Genomic DNA, 19309 nt, shown 5'->3' with positions numbered 1-19309 from the left:
GTTCAGACAATATAGCTATAGTATACTATGCCTATACAAATACCAGTTTTTATTAATTACTAAACAGTAAGTATAATAGAACTTAACCAAATGTAAAACGTGAAATGGATTGATATTGGACAGTACACTGGTATTAATTGTAAGTATTTACTAAATATACATTAATGATACATAAATTAAAGTATAATGACAACATTTGTACATATCATTTTTATTGCATTTGTTTGTATTTTTTTTTTGCCATAAAATTAGTTTATTCCCGAAATATAAAAATGTCAATATTTTTTTAAAATAGAAAGATAACTTATTAGTTATTACTATATTATCCAATTTGGGATTTAAATATTAGACTGTCTAAACAATAAGCTGGTTTACACTATTATATTTACTTTAAACTATTTTAATTATGTTTTATACAAATATTAGTTTAAATTAATACTAACATGATTTATGATATATCATTATATAATAATATTTTATTATTTGTTTGAATACTCATTATCGTTAAAGGTAATGTATGGGTAGAAAACAGAGAAAGATTAACTACATTAATCACAAATCTTAAGATTGTTTATAAATATATATAGTATATACATATATACATAGGTATAAATATAGTCAACAAGAAATCTTAAAATAAACGTCTGGAATAGTAAGGGTTGACATTGCCCTAAGGAGCACAAAGGCAAATCGTAAAAATAGATCTAGGAATCTGAGACAAAATAAGAACTGAGGAAGACAGCATCATAAAACATACGAAATTATAGTAAACACTAAACACTATCATCTATCAGTTATGATGAAATAATTTATATTAAAAACAACATTTTGTATTAATAATAACTAATAAGTATTAAAGAATAATAAAGTAAAATATTATGATAAATAAGTAAAATAAACTTACAAAGAAAAAATTCATAATAGAAGAATGCCCGATTAGTTAGATGACGTATATGAACATTACTGAACAGTTGAATTAAAACTGGTACGAGTGTATTGCACTACACAATTCAAATAAAATATAATATGTACAATAACTATACCGGAAGTACGCATATGAACACGTAAAATAGACAACGGTGAGTCCGGCTAGGTATACTTCCTAAATTATACTGTAGGTAACACAACAGTGTTGTGACGATGAAAACAAAACGCATTGGAAACGTGTTTTTATTTTGTATGTATTTTTAAGTTTATGACGCTAAGAAAAATGTTTCATAATTATTGGAAAAAAGAATTTAGAATAGTTAAGTATGCAGTTACATTCAAGTCAACCAATATAAGATTTCAAAATGTAATGTATTACCAAATCATAAACGTATAAACAATGTTTATATGGTTCCAAGCGAAATGCTCTTTTTCTCTAACAAGCTCGTACAAAAATTAATCAACGTTCTACCAAAGTTTTTTATATCAATATAACATTTAAAAAATGATTTTAGTTATTGAAGTAGAAAAAACATTAATTCAATACTTATATCTTCATTAATAGTTTAAAAATTGAAAGAAGCCTCTAACGCGTAATATATTGATACTTTCTAAGTAATTTTTGTAATTGGTCATGGTTACTTAATTTATTGATGGGTACAACATTTTAACCGAAAACAGTGTGGATTCACTATAAGAAAATGTGTGTGACAAAGAAAACAGATTTTTCATTGATATAATTTAAAATATTAAACTACTCTCGTTTTTATACAATTTAATAAAATAATATCAAAATATAACAGTTCTTCATTTCAGCTACCATAAGTTCATCACAGAGGCAGAACTACAAAATAAAATATGAATATTGTAAAATAATATAGTTGTCAATGTATTCTCAACCCAATGTAACTAAAATTTTGTAATTCAATGGCCTATGTCGCCGAGGGTATATTTTGTTTAATAAAAAAAAAAATATTAAAATGTACTGGCAAGTTGTGGTAATGTAATTACTAAAAACTGTAATAACTTAAATAATTTGTATTAACATTATTAATATCAATGGTCTAACTATGTATATAAATTAATTATATGAATAAGTATTTCAATTTTGGTGAAAATGTATTATATCGAAATGCGAAAAAAACAACACTGATCATAACATATAACCTACGACCTTACGACACTTATTACATTAAACATCATTAAAATACGATTTTGGACAATACTTTATTGTTGTTTGAACCAAAAAAAATTACCTTGAATCGAGATTTGTGTGAGATCGTTTGGATTCACAAAATCAAAAAACAAACCGGAATGAAAAGAATAAAAAGAGCGATTTAATTTCATGTTTGAAAATAACTAATAACTAAAACTAATTTGAATTGAGAAAACAATGTTTAATTAAATTTACGATTAAAAAAAAAAAAACACACAAAGATAAATACAAGACAATTTTCATAAAACGTTTAAACAGTACAGTGGTTGAGTAACTACTGAGAGCGATTTTGAAGTGTTGCTATCTGTAATGTCAAGACTTCGTTATTTAACATTTTATATACTAATTAAATATGAAAAAAATACTTTGGTACAGTTAAATGAATGAATAAAATATTTAAAATAATTTTTGTCCAGTATTACAATTTTATTCATATACATAATTTTTACGCCATGATAGGTAGCAGCAGTTAAGCAATTATAACCTAAACACTAAACAGGTACCTAAACCTAATTGATTATTTCTGTACATTCAAAAATTAATATATTAATAAGTTGAAAAATTATGCATAATTATATTTTTCTATAGGTACAGGCATTTCATAGTAAAAATTAATTAATTTATCTCAGAAAATATAAATGTTTTTGAAAACAAAAAAGATGACGTATAGTCGTTAAAACATATTTTTTAAAGGTTTTACTTTTTTATACCACTCATCAAAAACTTATAACTAAAAACTACTCACTCTAAATTAAAATTTTATGAATATTTAGAAAAATATTTTGCTTTTGAAATTAAAATTTAGGTTATGATTCATAAAAATAGTAAAAAATGTATTTATTTTTTCATAATTTTGAAACAATGAACGTTGAATGATAAAAAAAATCGCCTAATACATATAGGTTACAGATATTAATATATTATACACCAATATGTTTTTCTATTTTAACCAAATCAGTTTCATTACTTGTTAGCACATACGTTTTGAAAAATAGTGAAAAACTAACACGAAAATAATGGGTATAAAACATTGAAAATGTAATAAAAGAAAATCAGTTAAAAGCCAAACATAAAGGCGTGTTTTATACGACCTTATATAATAATGGCACTAGACATGCAAAGAACTAATCAAATAATGGTAAGAATTGAACGATACAGTGTCAATTAATCTATACTATGGTCTATGAAGTAAATCAAAAACTTTTTAAATGTTAATGTTTTATTTTATTATTATACTTTACAGGCACACTATTAACTTTAAAAAATATTTTTACATTTTAACTAAAAATTATATTTAAATACATTTAAGTCACAAATGCATCAATTATTAAAATTTAAAACAAAATATAGACCTGAGATCCCGGTTATCCGATCATTATTAATTAACTTATTCTATATATAATAATAATAATAATAATATTAACACTGAATATTATTATTTATTATAATGTACATATAAAAAAATATATCTGCCATTTTGTACCTATTTACATATTATATTATGTTATTTTTTTTTTTCATAAAAATATATTATTAATTTATAGCCAATAAATACCTAAATAAATAAATAAATTTTGATTGTTCAATTATATGCATCTACACATTTTAAAAATATATTTAATAATATTTAACAATACAAACTAAATAATTTTGCGTCAGCCAGTGGCCTTAGCTGCTGTTCTAATAAAAAAAAAATAAATAATTTTGCATTTTACAATAGTTTAAATTTTGAATATATGTCCAGTATTAAATGTTACTTTTATAATTTTAAATTTTTTTGCTTTTTAATTTAGTAATTTGCATGAATAGAAACAAATAAAGCGTTATTAGATAAATTGAATGATTATTTTGTAAATAAATCAATTGAATGGGTAGGTATAACAGACAACACAAAAAATTAAGGAAGAATAAGTTTCTTGGATAAAATATGGCTAATGGACATTTATGAATTAGATAATAATGTGCTTTTTGCAATTAAACATTTTTATAACCTGATACAATGATATGATAAAATATCTAAAATGAATCATTTGAAATGATGAAAATAACACAATACAATTGTATGAATAATAATAAAGCTAAATGTATTCAGATTCTTAATACATTTTTTTAATATACAATCAGTAATGTTATTGATTAGGTACAATAAGCATGAGTATATATTAAAATAATATGACCATAAGCGTGCACACAGGGTAGTCAAGATTTGGTGATAGTATTGTGCTAAACATTTCCCACCCGTTCCCGGTTTTTGAACGGAAAAAAAAAGGGTAGTCAAGGTAGGCACTTGACTACTCTGCAAATTTACTTCCTTCAATATTCAATATCATCATAATAATCTTAGTAAGTATATGTTTGAAATAAATTAGACAAATACATTTTTACAATTTAGCGGCAAATAATAATATAGGTTTCCTTGAAAACAATATAATACTTTAAAATTCTCTAAGCACACTACAAAGCCTAAAAAACAAAACATAACAGACACATAGCAAAGTCCATTCAAGCAAAACTTAGAGGTTCAAACATATCCCTCCTCATCTGGATCCCTGGGCACAGTAATATTGAAGGTAACGAAAAATCAGATGAACATTTCAAAAAAGCAACAAAATCCTCAGACGTCTAAAAGCTAAACTTTACAACATAAGGAAATTTAAAAAACCAAATCAAGGAACGCATACTTCTTAAATGGAAAATGTACTAGCTTAATCAGGATACTGAACTAAGAAGAATAAAAAACACAATCTTCAGCTGGTCTAATTTACCCCGAATAGAAGGGATAAGACAATCATAGACAGACTTCGCATTGGCCACATCCATCTTACACATGGATACCTCATGAAAAAGGAAGAAAAACCAATGCGCATTTCTTGTGGAACTGAACTAACAGTCTGCCACATAACCACAGACTCCCGCCAATTTACAGACGAACAAAGAAATTCAAATGTATCAATCTCGTTGGATACAGCTCTCGGATCGAACGCTACCATCATTACACGGATTTTAAAATTCTTAAAAAAACCAATCAGTATAATAAAATTTAAAAAAAAAATTGTGTGTATACTAAGTGTGACTAATGGCCTTTGCTGGTGATGTAAAATATGTTCAATAAAAAAAAAAATATAGGTATTATATACCTATATGTGTGTGTTAATATAATATTATGTATGACTAATCTGCCGTCAAATATCCGGGCGCACTTATGAATATGTCACAAAATTGTTTTGAAAAAATAAAGCTCCATAGGTGAGAAATTTTGTTATTTGTGTATTAATTATATCTAGAAAACTAAATAGATACATACATTTAACAATGTAATTTTACTTTAAATATATTACAAAATAATTAAGTACTTTTTTTAAAAGTTTTTTTTTTAATTAGATCAAATTAGAACACCTGTAATCCTATCAATAGAATAAACAATTTACATTATCAATACATAAGAAATGTAGAACATAAATTAGTATGCTTTTTTTTTTAGTCATGACATTGAGAAATTTTTTTGTTGGAATGACATGCATACTATTTCCCACTAAATGGTACAGAAACGCATTTCTACTTTTGAAAAAATAAAAATTACAGTATGTGATGATTATGTTTAACTATAAAAATATCTTATATAATATTCTTAATGAAACATGCATATTTTAACACAAACTTAAACATCCTAAATAATAACATTGATAAATAGGTATATTATTTTTTTTTACAATGTCAAGTGTGTAGAGTCATACTTTATCAGGTTTAGGTGTATATAAGGTAAATAAACAAAGATACATTAAACATAAGCAAATAAATATGTTTAAGCAAGAATTTATTTATCTAGTTATCAAGTAGTAAACAGCAATATACACTGAGGTCAATAAATAAAGTAATATACCACATATAATCATTTTAAAACCATAGAAATTTAAAAGGAAATTTGAATCATATTTGTCTGTTACCTATTAATGTATTGACATACATGTATTTATTGAGTAATAAGTTTTACATTATAAGATTCAAAAAACACATTTTGATAATTTAAAATTAAGATTTATAATATTTTCATGTGTTCTTCTGCAATTATGTACATTTATTAATATTTAAAGTTGTTAAACAGTCACTCATTTTACTAAATGTAAAGTGTATAATTAAAAAAAAAAAATTTTTTTGAAAGTAGGTAAGTATCAAAAATGGTTAAGTAACAAGATTAAACACCTATTTAAGAAACATATCATGTCAATATTTTAATGCTAGTTAGGTACAAATATCTGATTTATGTGCATACCTGCACTATAATACTTTGAATTTAGATATAGTAGGTATCCTTGTCTAATGAAACAAATGCCAATGCAATAATATCTATGTATTGTATATTATATTCCACCTAAGATTTAGGTTTTTCCCAAATGGCCAATTGCATTAAACATCATTTTGGTCAAAATAATTTATCAATTAGTCAAACTTCAAAGCTCTAAATATGGTTAGACAGTTAGACAATTATTTTGAAAAAATTTTAAAAGTGAATTCATACTTTGTATTTGTTCTATAATACCACAATATAAATTAAGGAATTTCTCTGCAATGACATATCAATTTATAAGCACATTTTTAAACATAATAGGTATGTATTTAACTTGAAAAGGTTCATGATACAGTTAAAATTCAATCTAAATATAGGCTAACCATTTCATGACTCATAAAGAAAGATTTAGAATTTCTTGATATTTCCTATTTGTATATTAAACAATTTATAAATTTGATTACTTCTGAAATAACAAATACAATGAGATCATTGAAAAATAAAAAAGAAGACCAAGCTATTTATTTAAAAATTATCATGAGATAGATTGCAACAAAAGGTACAAATTAACACTTGTAACTATTTCATGTATTTTTTAAATGTTAATCTGGGATTAGTATATTACAGTGAAATATGAATTGACATTTAATTAAACTTAAAGTAAGTATATAATTTTTGATTTCTCGTTGATATTTACAATATTTTAATTTTGAAGTGAGTTATGAGCTTTCATAAATTTTAATACATAATATCTGACAAAAAAAAAAAAAAAACAATCAGAGAACCCAGATAATGTTCTTCACTTTGAAATTGAGAAATCACTTTGATATTTAAGCTAACAACATACATTTTGGTGTTATGGATCATGGACAGAGACAAAAAATGTAGATATAACATCATTTTAATATTTAGGTTTCTAATAAATATATTGATTAAAAGAGTTTGCATTTCCCAAATCATTACATTAATAATGATAAATTAAAAGTGATGTTAAATTTAAATGGGTACTCGTAACTAAAATAATGTGTCATCTTAATCTACCAACAACACTTGTATAATATGCATTATGTACATACTACACACCTATCAATGTAATTTAAATATTTATACTTTTTAAATACATACCTACTTAATTACCAACATCATACATTAATAACTTGATGAGAATAATAATTATAACAAAATCAATTGAAATACATGTTTACTTTAAATTGTTGTGAATACTAACTTGATTTATAATATAACTTATAGATAATATTAAAAAGACAAAATTCAATTTTCACCTATTGTTTCAAGAATTCAGAGTATCAAAATTGTCAAAGTAGCAATATTTTAACAAAACACATATTATACGTCTTTTAGACAAAATATTTATACATAATGTTATGATAAAAAACAAAAAAGTTTTATAATCAAATTACAATATTTCATGGTAACAGCACACTTGTAAAACATACTGATTGTATTATTATTTTAAATAGAAAATGTATGAAACATAACCATGTAACTAATAAACAAATTATAGGTAACATTTTATTTCTTAAAAGTTGGTATACAGAAATATAATAATGGACTATAATATACAAAGATTCTAATATTTTTGATTACATAAATTATTACTTCTTATATAGTCATATGTTATACATACATTTATATTTTCTATAATACAATGCCCAATACAATGTGTTCAAAACTACATACTAGATTAAAATTTAATAGGCAGACATTGAGTTATTTATTTCTATAATATTGATATTTAAGTAGGAATAGTCAAATATTTTTATACATATAAATATTAAAGACATGTGCCATGCTTATGGAATGATAATTTAATAAAATGTAATAACAAAAAAAATTATTTCTAAGCCAGGTTAGGTTTAAAACCAATAATATAATGATTGTAAACATCATATATGCATAATTGTACGATTTTTTTAAATTTAAATTATATGCTACACGCCTACAATGTCCAGTAAGATAAATTAAATGTTGACTATAAAGTTGCTATGGTTACAGTTAATAGTACACCTTTGAGTGTCTGTTATTGACACTAAATATAAAATAATTACCAACAGTACATGAAAAAAATAAATTTAAAATCATTATAGTAAGGGCACTGCTACAAGGTTAAAAAACAATGCACGAAAAAGGGGCCTAGTAACAGAAATTTTAATACCTCACCCAGAGTATTAAGTTCTGTGACATATTTTTGTTGAATTTTTACATACTAGAATAATAATATTGACTTGACATTATATTCACTGTCTTTGGCCGATATGAAAAATCTAAAAGAACTATTTCTGAGTGTTTTGGGGGTGGATGAGAGGGTGATGGTCCTACGGCATTTCTGGACAGTAGACTAGGAAAGCACCAAAGAGGGGGACCTGATGTGAGCGTTGGGGGTCTCCCGGGCAACCTATGGCTTGAAGATTGATCACCGTGAGGGATGTGGAACGTGTTAAGGTATCGCTGCCCGAGGGCCGCGGTCGTCAAGATGCAATAGCTTAAGAAGCCTTGGCAGAACCGAGGGTCCAACAATGAACATTACTGTTGCCTTTCAGTACCTTTTTGTACTGATAAGTGTACCCCCGACCACGGAGACGGCGGCGGACGGGCGTCTGCATTGCGGATTCCCATTCCGGCCGACCGCCCGCCCTTCAAAGCACCGCATCTTACGGCCGCGACCCGACTTGACAGTTGAATGTAATCGTACATAGATGATAATTTAACAGAATTTACCTGAATTTATCGAGGGATTGGAAGTCACCCTGACGAACTCTGCCATTTTTCGATACTGACTGGTCCAGAAATTTTGGCAGTGCCGCCACACGAGATATAGTATCGAAACGGACGACGACTAAGCGTACTGATAATAGAGTCGTCAGTGTTCCGCTCACGGCATTTATAATCGTCGACGACAACGAATACCGACGTCAAAAATAATATTATATATTGTGGCGCGGTCCGTCAAAACGTTTAGAAATTAATTATGAAAATAATATCAGCAGCTGCTGTAATTAAACAAATAGTTGAAATTGTTACGAGTGATCGATGCGTTTGGTTCCCACTCACCGTACGATAATAAAATAATTTTTTCACTCAAACTGTCTGATATAACCAATGTGAACCATTGTCAAGAACCGCGGCCGATACGATTATTACTCATTATCGTTTGTGTATATTTTGACGATAATACTCTGTTATCATTTACTAACAGTTGTTGATACGTTATCACAATTGATGACGTGTGTGATACCACGCCGTTTTAAATTTATATGCATTGCATGCATTTTTCTATTAAGTTTTAAATACCAGCTAAGACCAGCTTACTGCTTAGTGCTTACTGGCTACTGCCTAGTAACACTAACGGCAATAACTCTGAACGTGTCTCCACCAATAATAGTATTATTTATATTTTTTAATTTTATAATTTGTTAATTAGTCTTAAGTGTGACTAGTTTTACTCACTGAAAGTAATTAAGTGTAATTTAATTGTTATCTCGATTTTTTTATACATAAATACCCTTACCTATATGCAATTCAAATAGTCTTGTGTGGGACTTGTTAAAGTTTAAAACTCTGGTTTCAGTAGCTCAAATTAATACCTCTTTTAACATGGCTAATGAAGTATATATTGTGTCTGCTGTCCGTACACCGATAGGTAAGCATTTACCATATTTTAAGAGAGTTATAACATTTAAAATTTTTTAGAAATGTTAAATACCTATGTTAGAATTATTATTTTTAAATTTTGATTTCTAATCCTTATTAAATTAATTTTTTTTTTTTTTTGAGTTACCTAAATACAATTTATCAAAAATAATTACAATATTTATTAATGTTATATTTAATGAACTACCTACCAAAATTTTACAATAATATTGTAAGTAATTAAAGTTAATTATTATTATTTTACCCAAATTCTTTTAGTATCATTTTATCTGCTTGTAGAAAATAAATAAATATAAGTAAAATATCTATGCCTCTTATTTTTAAGCATGTTTTGAGAACTTAACTGAATTAAAAAATACCTACCTAAATATTACCTTGTGTTAAGATTCTTGTAATATAATATTATAGAAATGACCAAATTTTTTTAATAACATGATGTTCCTATATTTTTATTTTATCTATCATTATTTTTTTATTTTATAAAATAATAAAACTTATTAATTACATCATATTTTATTTTTATACATATCATAAATTTACTAATTTAACTATTTTTATTATTTAAAACTTGTATTTTAATAATATTATATTTTTAAATAATTTTGTTTATTAAATTTCAAAGTATGCAATCTGAATTCTTATATTTTATTGGAAAAAAAAACAAAATAATAGTTACCTGATAGGTCTTCCTATTAAATCTGTTTTAAATTCATACACTAATATTTATTTTATTTTGTTAACAATGTTAATATTGTATATTATGTTCATGTTTTAATTTTTTAGTAATATTATATTTATTGAAACAGTCTTAAATACCTTAGAAAAAATTATTGCTATGGCCCGATAACACAACATTTTAAAAGCAAATTACCTTAATTTATCTAAATAAAAAAAATTACATATTAGCTAATTAGGTATGCATCTAATCAGATAATTCAATTCGGTAATTCCCTGTAATTTCCTTATAAACTTAAGTTATTTCAAGGTATTTAAAAAAAATGTGATTAAAAAAATATATACCTTTTTGAATTGTATACTAAATTGTACACTGTGTAATTATTATACACTCCTTAATCTACTAATTGGATCACAAATTGTATGCCATCAATTCCAAAAATGACATGATTTTTTTTACTGTGGCTATTCAATTATGAAAAATATTGTGTTGTATAATGTTTTATGCTTTTATTAAACTTACAATTTAATTTTTTTTTTTTGTCATTTGAGAACATGTGTTTCATGGATTTGCCATCTCTGCATTAACTTTTATGTAATGATAACATTTTTAGGTAGTATTAAAAAATAATATTATTTTTAGATAGGTACCTATATTAAATTACATATATTATGTTTAATCATAAAAATAATTTATGTGTTGAACAAAATTACTTTACCTTATTATTAAAATAGGTATCTTCATAGGTATTATATAATATTATCTATAATGTGTTGGTATATAATAAATAATAATATTTTATTTAGCAACTGAAATTATTAATATGTATTTCTTGCTATAGGTAGTTGTATAACTAAAGAAATGCTTTATCGTGAAATTTGGAAATTCTTAATAGGTTTTATAATGAAGTGAATTACCTTTATTGGCTATTAATTCTATTAATGTTTATTTTTTAAATATTTTTAAAGATAAAATACAAAAGTTATATTTTAATAAGACTCAAGTCAATTTTATAATTTATATGTTTGATTATTAAACTTACGAGCACCTAGTTCATATCATTATTGTAAATTATTTTTAGATTTATTCCAATTATATAATAAAATATAATATGATTAATTAACTAACTAACTAACTAACTAACTTTAAAGAGCACTGATATTACCTATCACAGTAATTTAAACCTTAAGACAATTTAATAATCATAGGTAAATATTCAAATTATGTTACATAACAATTTAACCTCGTATAGTTAATATTATATAAATTAACTATACCAGATATTACAATGAACTCTACTAATATTTTACTTTATATTATATAACAAATAACATTTATTATTGATAAAATATTTTATTGTTATTAGATAATTTCTACTATTGTAAACTGTAAAGTATTTAACGGCATACATTGAATACAATGAATATATTGATTTTTGATTTTTGATGTTGCATATTAATGTAAGGTTGCTTATACAATCACTCAACATTTAACGGATGAAAATGAACAGTGGTTTCTTAAACTTGATTTAATAGCCAATGGTTGATGCCCTAGATTATTATCAATTTTTAATGTAATCTAGCTTTACTCTAAACTCTAAGCTGTAATCTTTTCTTAACAAATATATTTATGAACTATTTTAATTCTTTAATTTCATTTGGGGGTCATTCAAAATGTAATATGCTTACATATTTATGATTTATCCTAATAAACTATTAAGTAAATGCAAAATCGAAAAATCTCATAAAAACTAATGAAAACGCCATTTAAGTCACCATTATAAATATATTTTTGTGAACATGCTAGATAAAAACCATCCACTGATCGCTATTTGTTAATTTTTGATTAATTTATGGTAACCTAGTACTAGTCAAACAATTTTAGATTGAATTATTAATTTTTTTGAAAGTTCCATGAAGTATGACTATAATGTTTGATATATTTCATCTGCATATTTGTTTGATTTAATGAACAATCTTTTATCACAATATTCACATTTGGTCTCCAATTGAATAAAATTAAGGTTATATATTTACTCTAGGGTCATTTGGCGGCTCATTGTCATCCCTGAAAGCTCATCAATTAGGCTGCATAGTTATTTCAGAAGTACTTAAAAGAGCTAATGTCAATTCAAATGAAGTATCTGAAGTTATTCTTGGACAAGTAAACAACAATATACATTATATGTTAATTTATTAGTATTTAGTATTGAATATGTGTATAAAAGTATATAACATAAATGAAAATTTGTTAGACCCTCACAGCTGGACAAGGTCAAAATCCAGCTAGACAAGCATCAATAAATGCTGGAATTCCAATCACTGTACCCGCTCATGTAATCAACATGCTCTGTGGATCTGGGTTGAAGTGAGTTGAAATTTAAAATTACTCTTGAACATTATTTATAATTTATTTGATACTAACATATAAAACTAATTAGTAAGTTTTATAGGATAAAAATTATTTAAATTATATGAAAAAGAATAGGTGATTGTTCCCTAGGGCTGTGGTTCATGGATATCAGGCAATTAAATGCGGAGATTCTTCAATTGTCGTTGCAGGTGGCCAAGAGAGCATGAGTAATGCACCTCATGTTGTCAATTTACGATCTGGTATCAAAGTGGGTAACACTCAATTGATGGATACTATGATATGTGATGGATTGACAGATGCATTTGACAACATACACATGGGCATCACTGGTAAGAAATCAAAAAATTATGTAAATTATATGTTTTATATTTAAATTAGTTAAATTATTCTAATACCTACACATTTAACTGTGGGTTTTAGGTAAAAATAGAATATATTTTTTGATGTTTCAATTTTAGATCAAAGGATGATAGTTACTATTTTATCTATACTTCCCTCATAAGCTAAAATATCCAATAAAAAAATGAAAAATGGTGTAAAAGCAAAACAATAATTTAGCCTATAATATCCTTAGATGTAAGTCTGAAATATTGCCTTGTGGCTATCAAAATGTTAACATATGTGGGCAGCATGCGTATATCTGTTTTACTACAATTTAGTATAAAAAATTTGAAGTGAAATTTTAAATATTTAAAAAAAAATTGCTATTGTATATTAAGAGGACACCACATCCACATGTTCTGTATCCCCGTATTAGAAGTGTGTAACATAGCAAAAACTGTTTTGCGCGGTAAAGAACTGAGAAAGCTACAGTTATAACTAAAAAACAAAATTATCATCATATAAAAAAGAGAATTTTGTCCGTGCAATATCATTTTTAATTTTTTATTATCAGAACTACAAAAAAGTTATTCATGCTTAAAAAATACAAAAGTAATGTATTTTTAAATAATAAGAACTTTTTTGTATAAGTGATATCAAAAAAATAAATATGATATGCATAGAGGAAATTCTCCTTTTTATATGGTGAAAATTTTGTTTCTTAGTTATAACTGTAGCTTTCTCAGTTCTTTTCCACGTGAAACAATTTTTGCTATGTTACGCAATTGTTAGATGGAGACAACACATGCAGATGTGGCATCCTCTTAAGATTTTCACTCTCCGTTTAAATAATTTAATTTGAAATATGTAGTAGATTTTTTTATATTGTCCATCATGCATAGACATTTATTTTAAATCTTGATATAGTATCCTTTTGAAAATATAAAATATATTATTTTAATATTTATAAGAATTTTATATAAAATTATTAACTAACTAGATATTTTCTTTTCAGCTGAAAATATTGCTGAAAAGTATAATATTTCAAGGGAACTTCAAGATGAATATGCTTTTGAGTCTCAGAAACGGACAGCACAAGCTCAAAAAAATGGTTACTTCAAAGATGAAATAATACCAGTTGAAGTGAAAGTACGACGGAATACCATTGTATTTGACACAGATGAATTTCCAAAAAATGATACTACTTTAAATTCATTATCTGCATTGAGACCTGTTTTTAAATCTGTGAGTTTAAAAAGAATTAAGCATATGTTTAAAATATTATTTTAGAAGTAATTTTGAATGTCTGTTTATATTTAGAATGGTGGTGTAGTCACTGCTGGAAATGCATCAGGAATAAACGATGGTGCTGCAGTAGTACTTTTAATGAATGGAGAAGAATGCAAAAAACGTGGTTGTACTCCGTTAGCTAAAATCGTAGCTCATGCTGAGTGTGGGGTTGATCCAAAAATAATGGGTATTGGACCAATACCTGCTGTGCTTAAGACAGTAGGTCTAAACAATTTCTAATTATTGCCAAAAGTTATTTGAATACAACATCTGTAACTTACAAACTCTACAAATAGCTATGTGCATGTTTAACACACTTCACTGTGAGTAATTAATTAATAATATTACTACATTCCTAGATTGAAAAAGCTGGTTGGACAATGGATAGTGTGGATATATTTGAATTGAATGAAGCATTTGCTGCTCAATCAATTGCCGTTGTGCGTGATTTAGGATTAAATTCAGATAAAGTCAACATCTATGGAGGTGCTATTGCATTGGGTCATCCTATTGGAGCTTCTGGTATGATTATTATGTGAAAAAATGCTAAAATTTGTTTGAACTGTAATATAACACTTACGAAATGTATAGTAAAATGATCAATACTGATGATTACACTTAGTTGTCACAGATTTTAAATTTTGCATAAAATAATTAACTGATTTCAAATAATCATGAATCATAATATTTAATCGGCCATTCAGTATTTTTAACAACAATAAATAACCAGCTTTGTTTTCACAAAAATAAAATATATACCTATATATTTCTAATTAACAATTGTTCATTGTATGATTTGTATTGAATTTATTATCAATATTATTCATAACCACATAGGCATCAACTATCAATTCACATTTAGACCTATAGAATAATAAATAAATATCATATTGTGTGTTTAAAAAAAAAATTTTTAATGAATTAATTAGTTTGAGATACTATGAGTCTATGAATCACAATACTTATAACTAGGGCTGTAGCTAGGCACTGGCAAGAAGGCATTTACCAGGAGTTCATTTATTATATAAAAGACACAATTTCATTGAGGCTCAGTCAATTCAAGTATTATAATTTACAAAAAACAAAAAAAAAGTTTATTTTTTTAAATAATGAGTATTTTTTAGTAACAAAAAAATTTGATGAGGGGGACACAAATTTAGTTTTCTGTCAGAGGTGTTACAGGTACTTGGTATGGTCTTGCTTATAACATTGTAATGAAAAAGTGTTTTTAAACAATTAAATTATGTGGTTCATTTAATTAGGTGCTCGTGTATTGGTAACATTGGTGCACATATTGCTGAGGACTGGTAAAAAACGAGGCATAGCATCCTTATGCGTTGGCGGAGGTATGGGTATTGCTGTTGCTGTCGAGACATTATAATCACTGAACACTTATTTGTTCTCTGTACAGGACATTTGACTGTAAGAAGCACTTTTATCTAAGTCTAAAAATGTTACTAATTCCTGATATTTGTTGCAGGTAACATTACTGAGGAAATATTTATTGAGTATCACCTAACATAGGAAAATTAGGTTTTTTGAAAACAGGGTTGATAATTTTTTTTCATCTTGTATTCTATTTAAAATTAAAATATACTTTTTTGTTAATGGGTTATGGGCTATGACCAACATTTCAATGTTTATTATTGTTGATAATTCATTCATTTTAAATTATTGTTAATTCACATTGAAATGTTATCCTGTATTCTAAGCATTACATTTTTTTAATTCAACTGTCCAATTAAGATGATTTAAGTTCATAAATTTAAGCACATTTTATATCAATTAATTTTAATATGTATACATTTTTATAGAAAACAATTTATTATGTAATAATTGAGTGTTCATACTTTACAATGTATTAAACTACTTTTTTATCATTGCAGGTGTAAAATCACACTTCGATAATTATCTGAATATTAGTCATAGTATTGTTCTTAAAAAATATAACAAATGTGCCAAATATTTTATTTTTAAAAAAAAAAACTAAAATTTTCATACATTGTAGTTCATTTTTGTGGTTAATCATAAACCAGACAATAGATTCATAATTTCTTTGACGATTAGGTAATTGTTAAATTTTGATACCACATAAATAATTATTAAATATGTATAATAAGCAATTCAACATGAAGAAAATATGTAATAATTATGGTTATAGGTTTGGTTGAGTAATAGCAATCACAAATTAAGACAAAACCCATTTAAAATCATTGTAAATCAAAGATTTATTTATGTCATTACATTATTATTTTAAAATTTTATATAAGCTATTGGGTATAAATGGGAAAAAACCATTACCATTAATAGAAACTTTATTTTTGGTAAATGGCATAAATTCAAAATTTATGGGCTTTTTTGCCAGATGCTTAATGGATGGAATACAAAGTTTTCCGTGATTCGCAATGAACGAAGTCCAAATGGAAGTGTCTCTTTTTTCATCATCGACAAAATATGAACTCCATTTGTTTGTTCTTAACATGTTATTGTCGGGATTAATATCATTATCATTTGAATCTAATTTCATTTCCTCAACAACAGCTATAGTATCTATACCAGAGAACTTGGCAGGAGCTACGACATCTTGCAATATATTATCACCAATATACAAACACTTTGGGTTAGACTTCCCAGTTTCTTTTTTAAATAAATCATGTAACTGATTCCAATTACCTTGACTATAAATATTGTTAAATTGTATGTTGTCAACAATATCACATTCGTTTAACATTTGAGAATCGGTACTATAAAATGGTCTATTCAAAGTGAAAAATCCAGGTTTTCTTGAATAAAAAACAGCGACGTCAAATAGTTCTTTCCAGTTTTCACCTAATGACTGTGTAGCTGTAAAATTAGCATAGTCAACATGTGATCCAGAAATCAGGAAAACTTTTTTAGTTTGTTTTAATTCTTTGAGCCAGTTGAGCACATAGTCTGGACATTTATTATAGTATAATGAAGGAGTAGATTTCAAGTATGGAAAATAATCGCCAGTATTTGCTGAAAAGTTCTCCCTAGAGTACATGTAGATCAAACCTTTTAACACGTCGGGCCAGACGCTATAGGTTTCAGGGCGAGATAAGTTATCAATACCGTCTACACAACGTCCGAATACAAGAGACACGGGGATATCAAAAAAATCAAGAAGAGGACGGATCTTTTCGGACATGGGTCCGTTCCACGTTTCGAGAAAATTTTGTACAAACACATCAGTCACCGCCCACGTCCTTTCCGGTCCATACACCGACACGATTTCCTCGTCGGACATGAACTTGGTGCCATGGGTTGCTCTCAGTATTTGACCGTTACCGTTGATTTTTAAGACGTTACCCTTTTCAGCGTCTAACAACAGACCCCGCTGAAAGAAATCGAAATCTATCGGCTGCCGCAGATGCTTGTCCGAGTAATTGCAATTTTTTATGAGGTAATCGATTAGTACGTCATAAATCATCTGGACCATGGGCCCTATGCGGTATTCGCATATCGTGTTGTCTAGGTCGAAACCGATGCAATCGTAGTCGGTCAACCTGAACGTCTCCGTCATCGTTTGTAGGTGAAAATATGATAAAGCACACGACTGATGACCGATGTGTCCCGACTCACAAATCCCAAAATATCTTACGGGCGTGTTGTAATGTCGTGTAGGTACAACAATGTGTAACGATATCAGATCTCGTCACCTGTCGGTGATAAACAGATAATGTGGCGCGCGCTTTTCAATCCTTAACCTGAAAAATATTCAACGCAACAATTATTACTAATTTGTGATATCCGTTACGACTGTTATTGGATATTTTTAGCCGTTGAGAGTGTTGAGACTGTTAAGACTCAGACGCCGCCGGAAGTCTTCATCGGAGCATCGACGGTTCCGGACAGAAGACCCGTAACTACAGACAGTACCTTCAGTTCAATTCACTCGAAACCGTCGACACCCTCTCCAAGACTTCAGGCAACTGGTGAGTCGAGGGTATTATTTTGATCATTAAAACGAATCGTACTTGCACGGGTTGTGGTCCGGTGAAATCGTCGAATTCTCGTCGCACGGCAGCAGCTGTATAGTTTTCGACGGAAGACACACCTCGAATGATCGAACGTTCGGAATTCCGCTGATAACGGCATTATCAACACAGAATGCAGAATCATAAACAATACCAAGTACACTATAATAACTGTGCTACCTACTTAATATGTTACTTGTAATTTTAACTATAATGATAGGTTATTATAATTTATAATTGTAAATTTGTAATTATTATTGTTTTATCTCTGACCACAATAGTTCGGCATATTGTTATTAAAATGGTTTCTAATGATTGGTGGCCCCTGCTTTAGATAACACTTATCTCGAAGTCGGAGTACTCGAATAGATTTGCAGGTTGACATTTTTGCCAATTCTATGACATTATATAAAAAAATATAATGTCATAGAATAAAAAAACACAATTATACATTACATCAATTCTAAAAAAGTCACTGTTTGATCTACCTATCTCTCGTGTAGTCGTTTTATGAAGTCATACGATCAAGATACTGATTGGATTCTAGGCTT

The 19309-nt window shown here is 27.0% G+C and overlaps 3 protein-coding genes across 11 annotated transcripts in view; 1 reads left to right on the top strand and 2 right to left on the bottom strand.

The window, feature by feature from the left end:
* Positions 1 to 9478, bottom strand: part of LOC107173574 (uncharacterized) — a 41817-nt gene extending 32339 nt beyond the window's left edge. For 4 of the 9 annotated variants that reach the window (XM_089227176.1, XM_089227177.1, XM_089227178.1 and 1 more), the window contains exon 1: positions 9168 to 9478. In XM_089227176.1, coding sequence (XP_089083302.1) covers positions 9168 to 9213 — 46 coding nt within the window. In that variant the 5' untranslated portion in view covers positions 9214 to 9478. Of the gene's footprint in view, positions 1 to 2183; positions 2290 to 9167 lie in introns of those variants that run through there. The other 5 variants (XM_089227171.1, XM_089227172.1, XM_089227181.1 and 2 more) reach the window with 2 other exon arrangements.
* A 226-nt stretch (positions 9479 to 9704) lies between these two features.
* Positions 9705 to 16760, top strand: Acat2 (Acetyl-CoA acetyltransferase 2). Its single transcript, XM_015524188.2, has 9 exons — positions 9705 to 10089; positions 12818 to 12939; positions 13031 to 13143; positions 13279 to 13478; positions 14486 to 14715; positions 14791 to 14979; positions 15120 to 15282; positions 16023 to 16182; positions 16241 to 16760. The coding sequence occupies exons 1-8, from the start codon at positions 10044 to 10046 to the stop codon at positions 16139 to 16141; spliced, it is 1182 nt and encodes a 393-aa protein (XP_015379674.1). The 5' UTR covers positions 9705 to 10043; the 3' UTR covers positions 16142 to 16182; positions 16241 to 16760.
* Positions 16761 to 16963: 203 nt separating this feature from the next.
* On the bottom strand, positions 16964 to 18304 carry Nt5a (5' nucleotidase A). Its single transcript, XM_015524200.2, has one exon. It carries the CDS (start codon positions 18302 to 18304, stop codon positions 17009 to 17011), a length of 1296 nt encoding a protein of 431 aa, XP_015379686.1. The 3' UTR covers positions 16964 to 17008.
* Positions 18305 to 19309: the final 1005 nt, after the last annotated feature.

The sequence above is a fragment of the Diuraphis noxia genome, unplaced genomic scaffold, assembly GCF_037042655.1.
Source record: "Diuraphis noxia isolate RWA-SAM2 unplaced genomic scaffold, SU_Dnox_SAM2 contig0004, whole genome shotgun sequence".
NCBI lineage: Eukaryota > Metazoa > Arthropoda > Insecta > Hemiptera > Aphididae > Diuraphis > Diuraphis noxia.
This window is presented reverse-complemented; position numbering and strand designations above follow the sequence as displayed.

Excerpts from the sequence above, each read along its gene's own strand:
- Acat2 (XM_015524188.2), top strand. The coding sequence starts at position 10,044 with ATGGCTAATGAAGTATATATTGTGTCTGCTGTCCGTACACCGATAG. Across the intron at positions 13,479-14,485 it reads CATACACATGGGCATCACTG|CTGAAAATATTGCTGAAAAG; the intron begins GTAAGAAATCAA and ends TTTTCTTTTCAG. Across the intron at positions 15,283-16,022 it reads TCATCCTATTGGAGCTTCTG|GTGCTCGTGTATTGGTAACA; the intron begins GTATGATTATTA and ends TCATTTAATTAG.
- Nt5a (XM_015524200.2), bottom strand. The coding sequence starts at position 18,304 with ATGACGGAGACGTTCAGGTTGACCGACTACGATTGCATCGGTTTCGAC.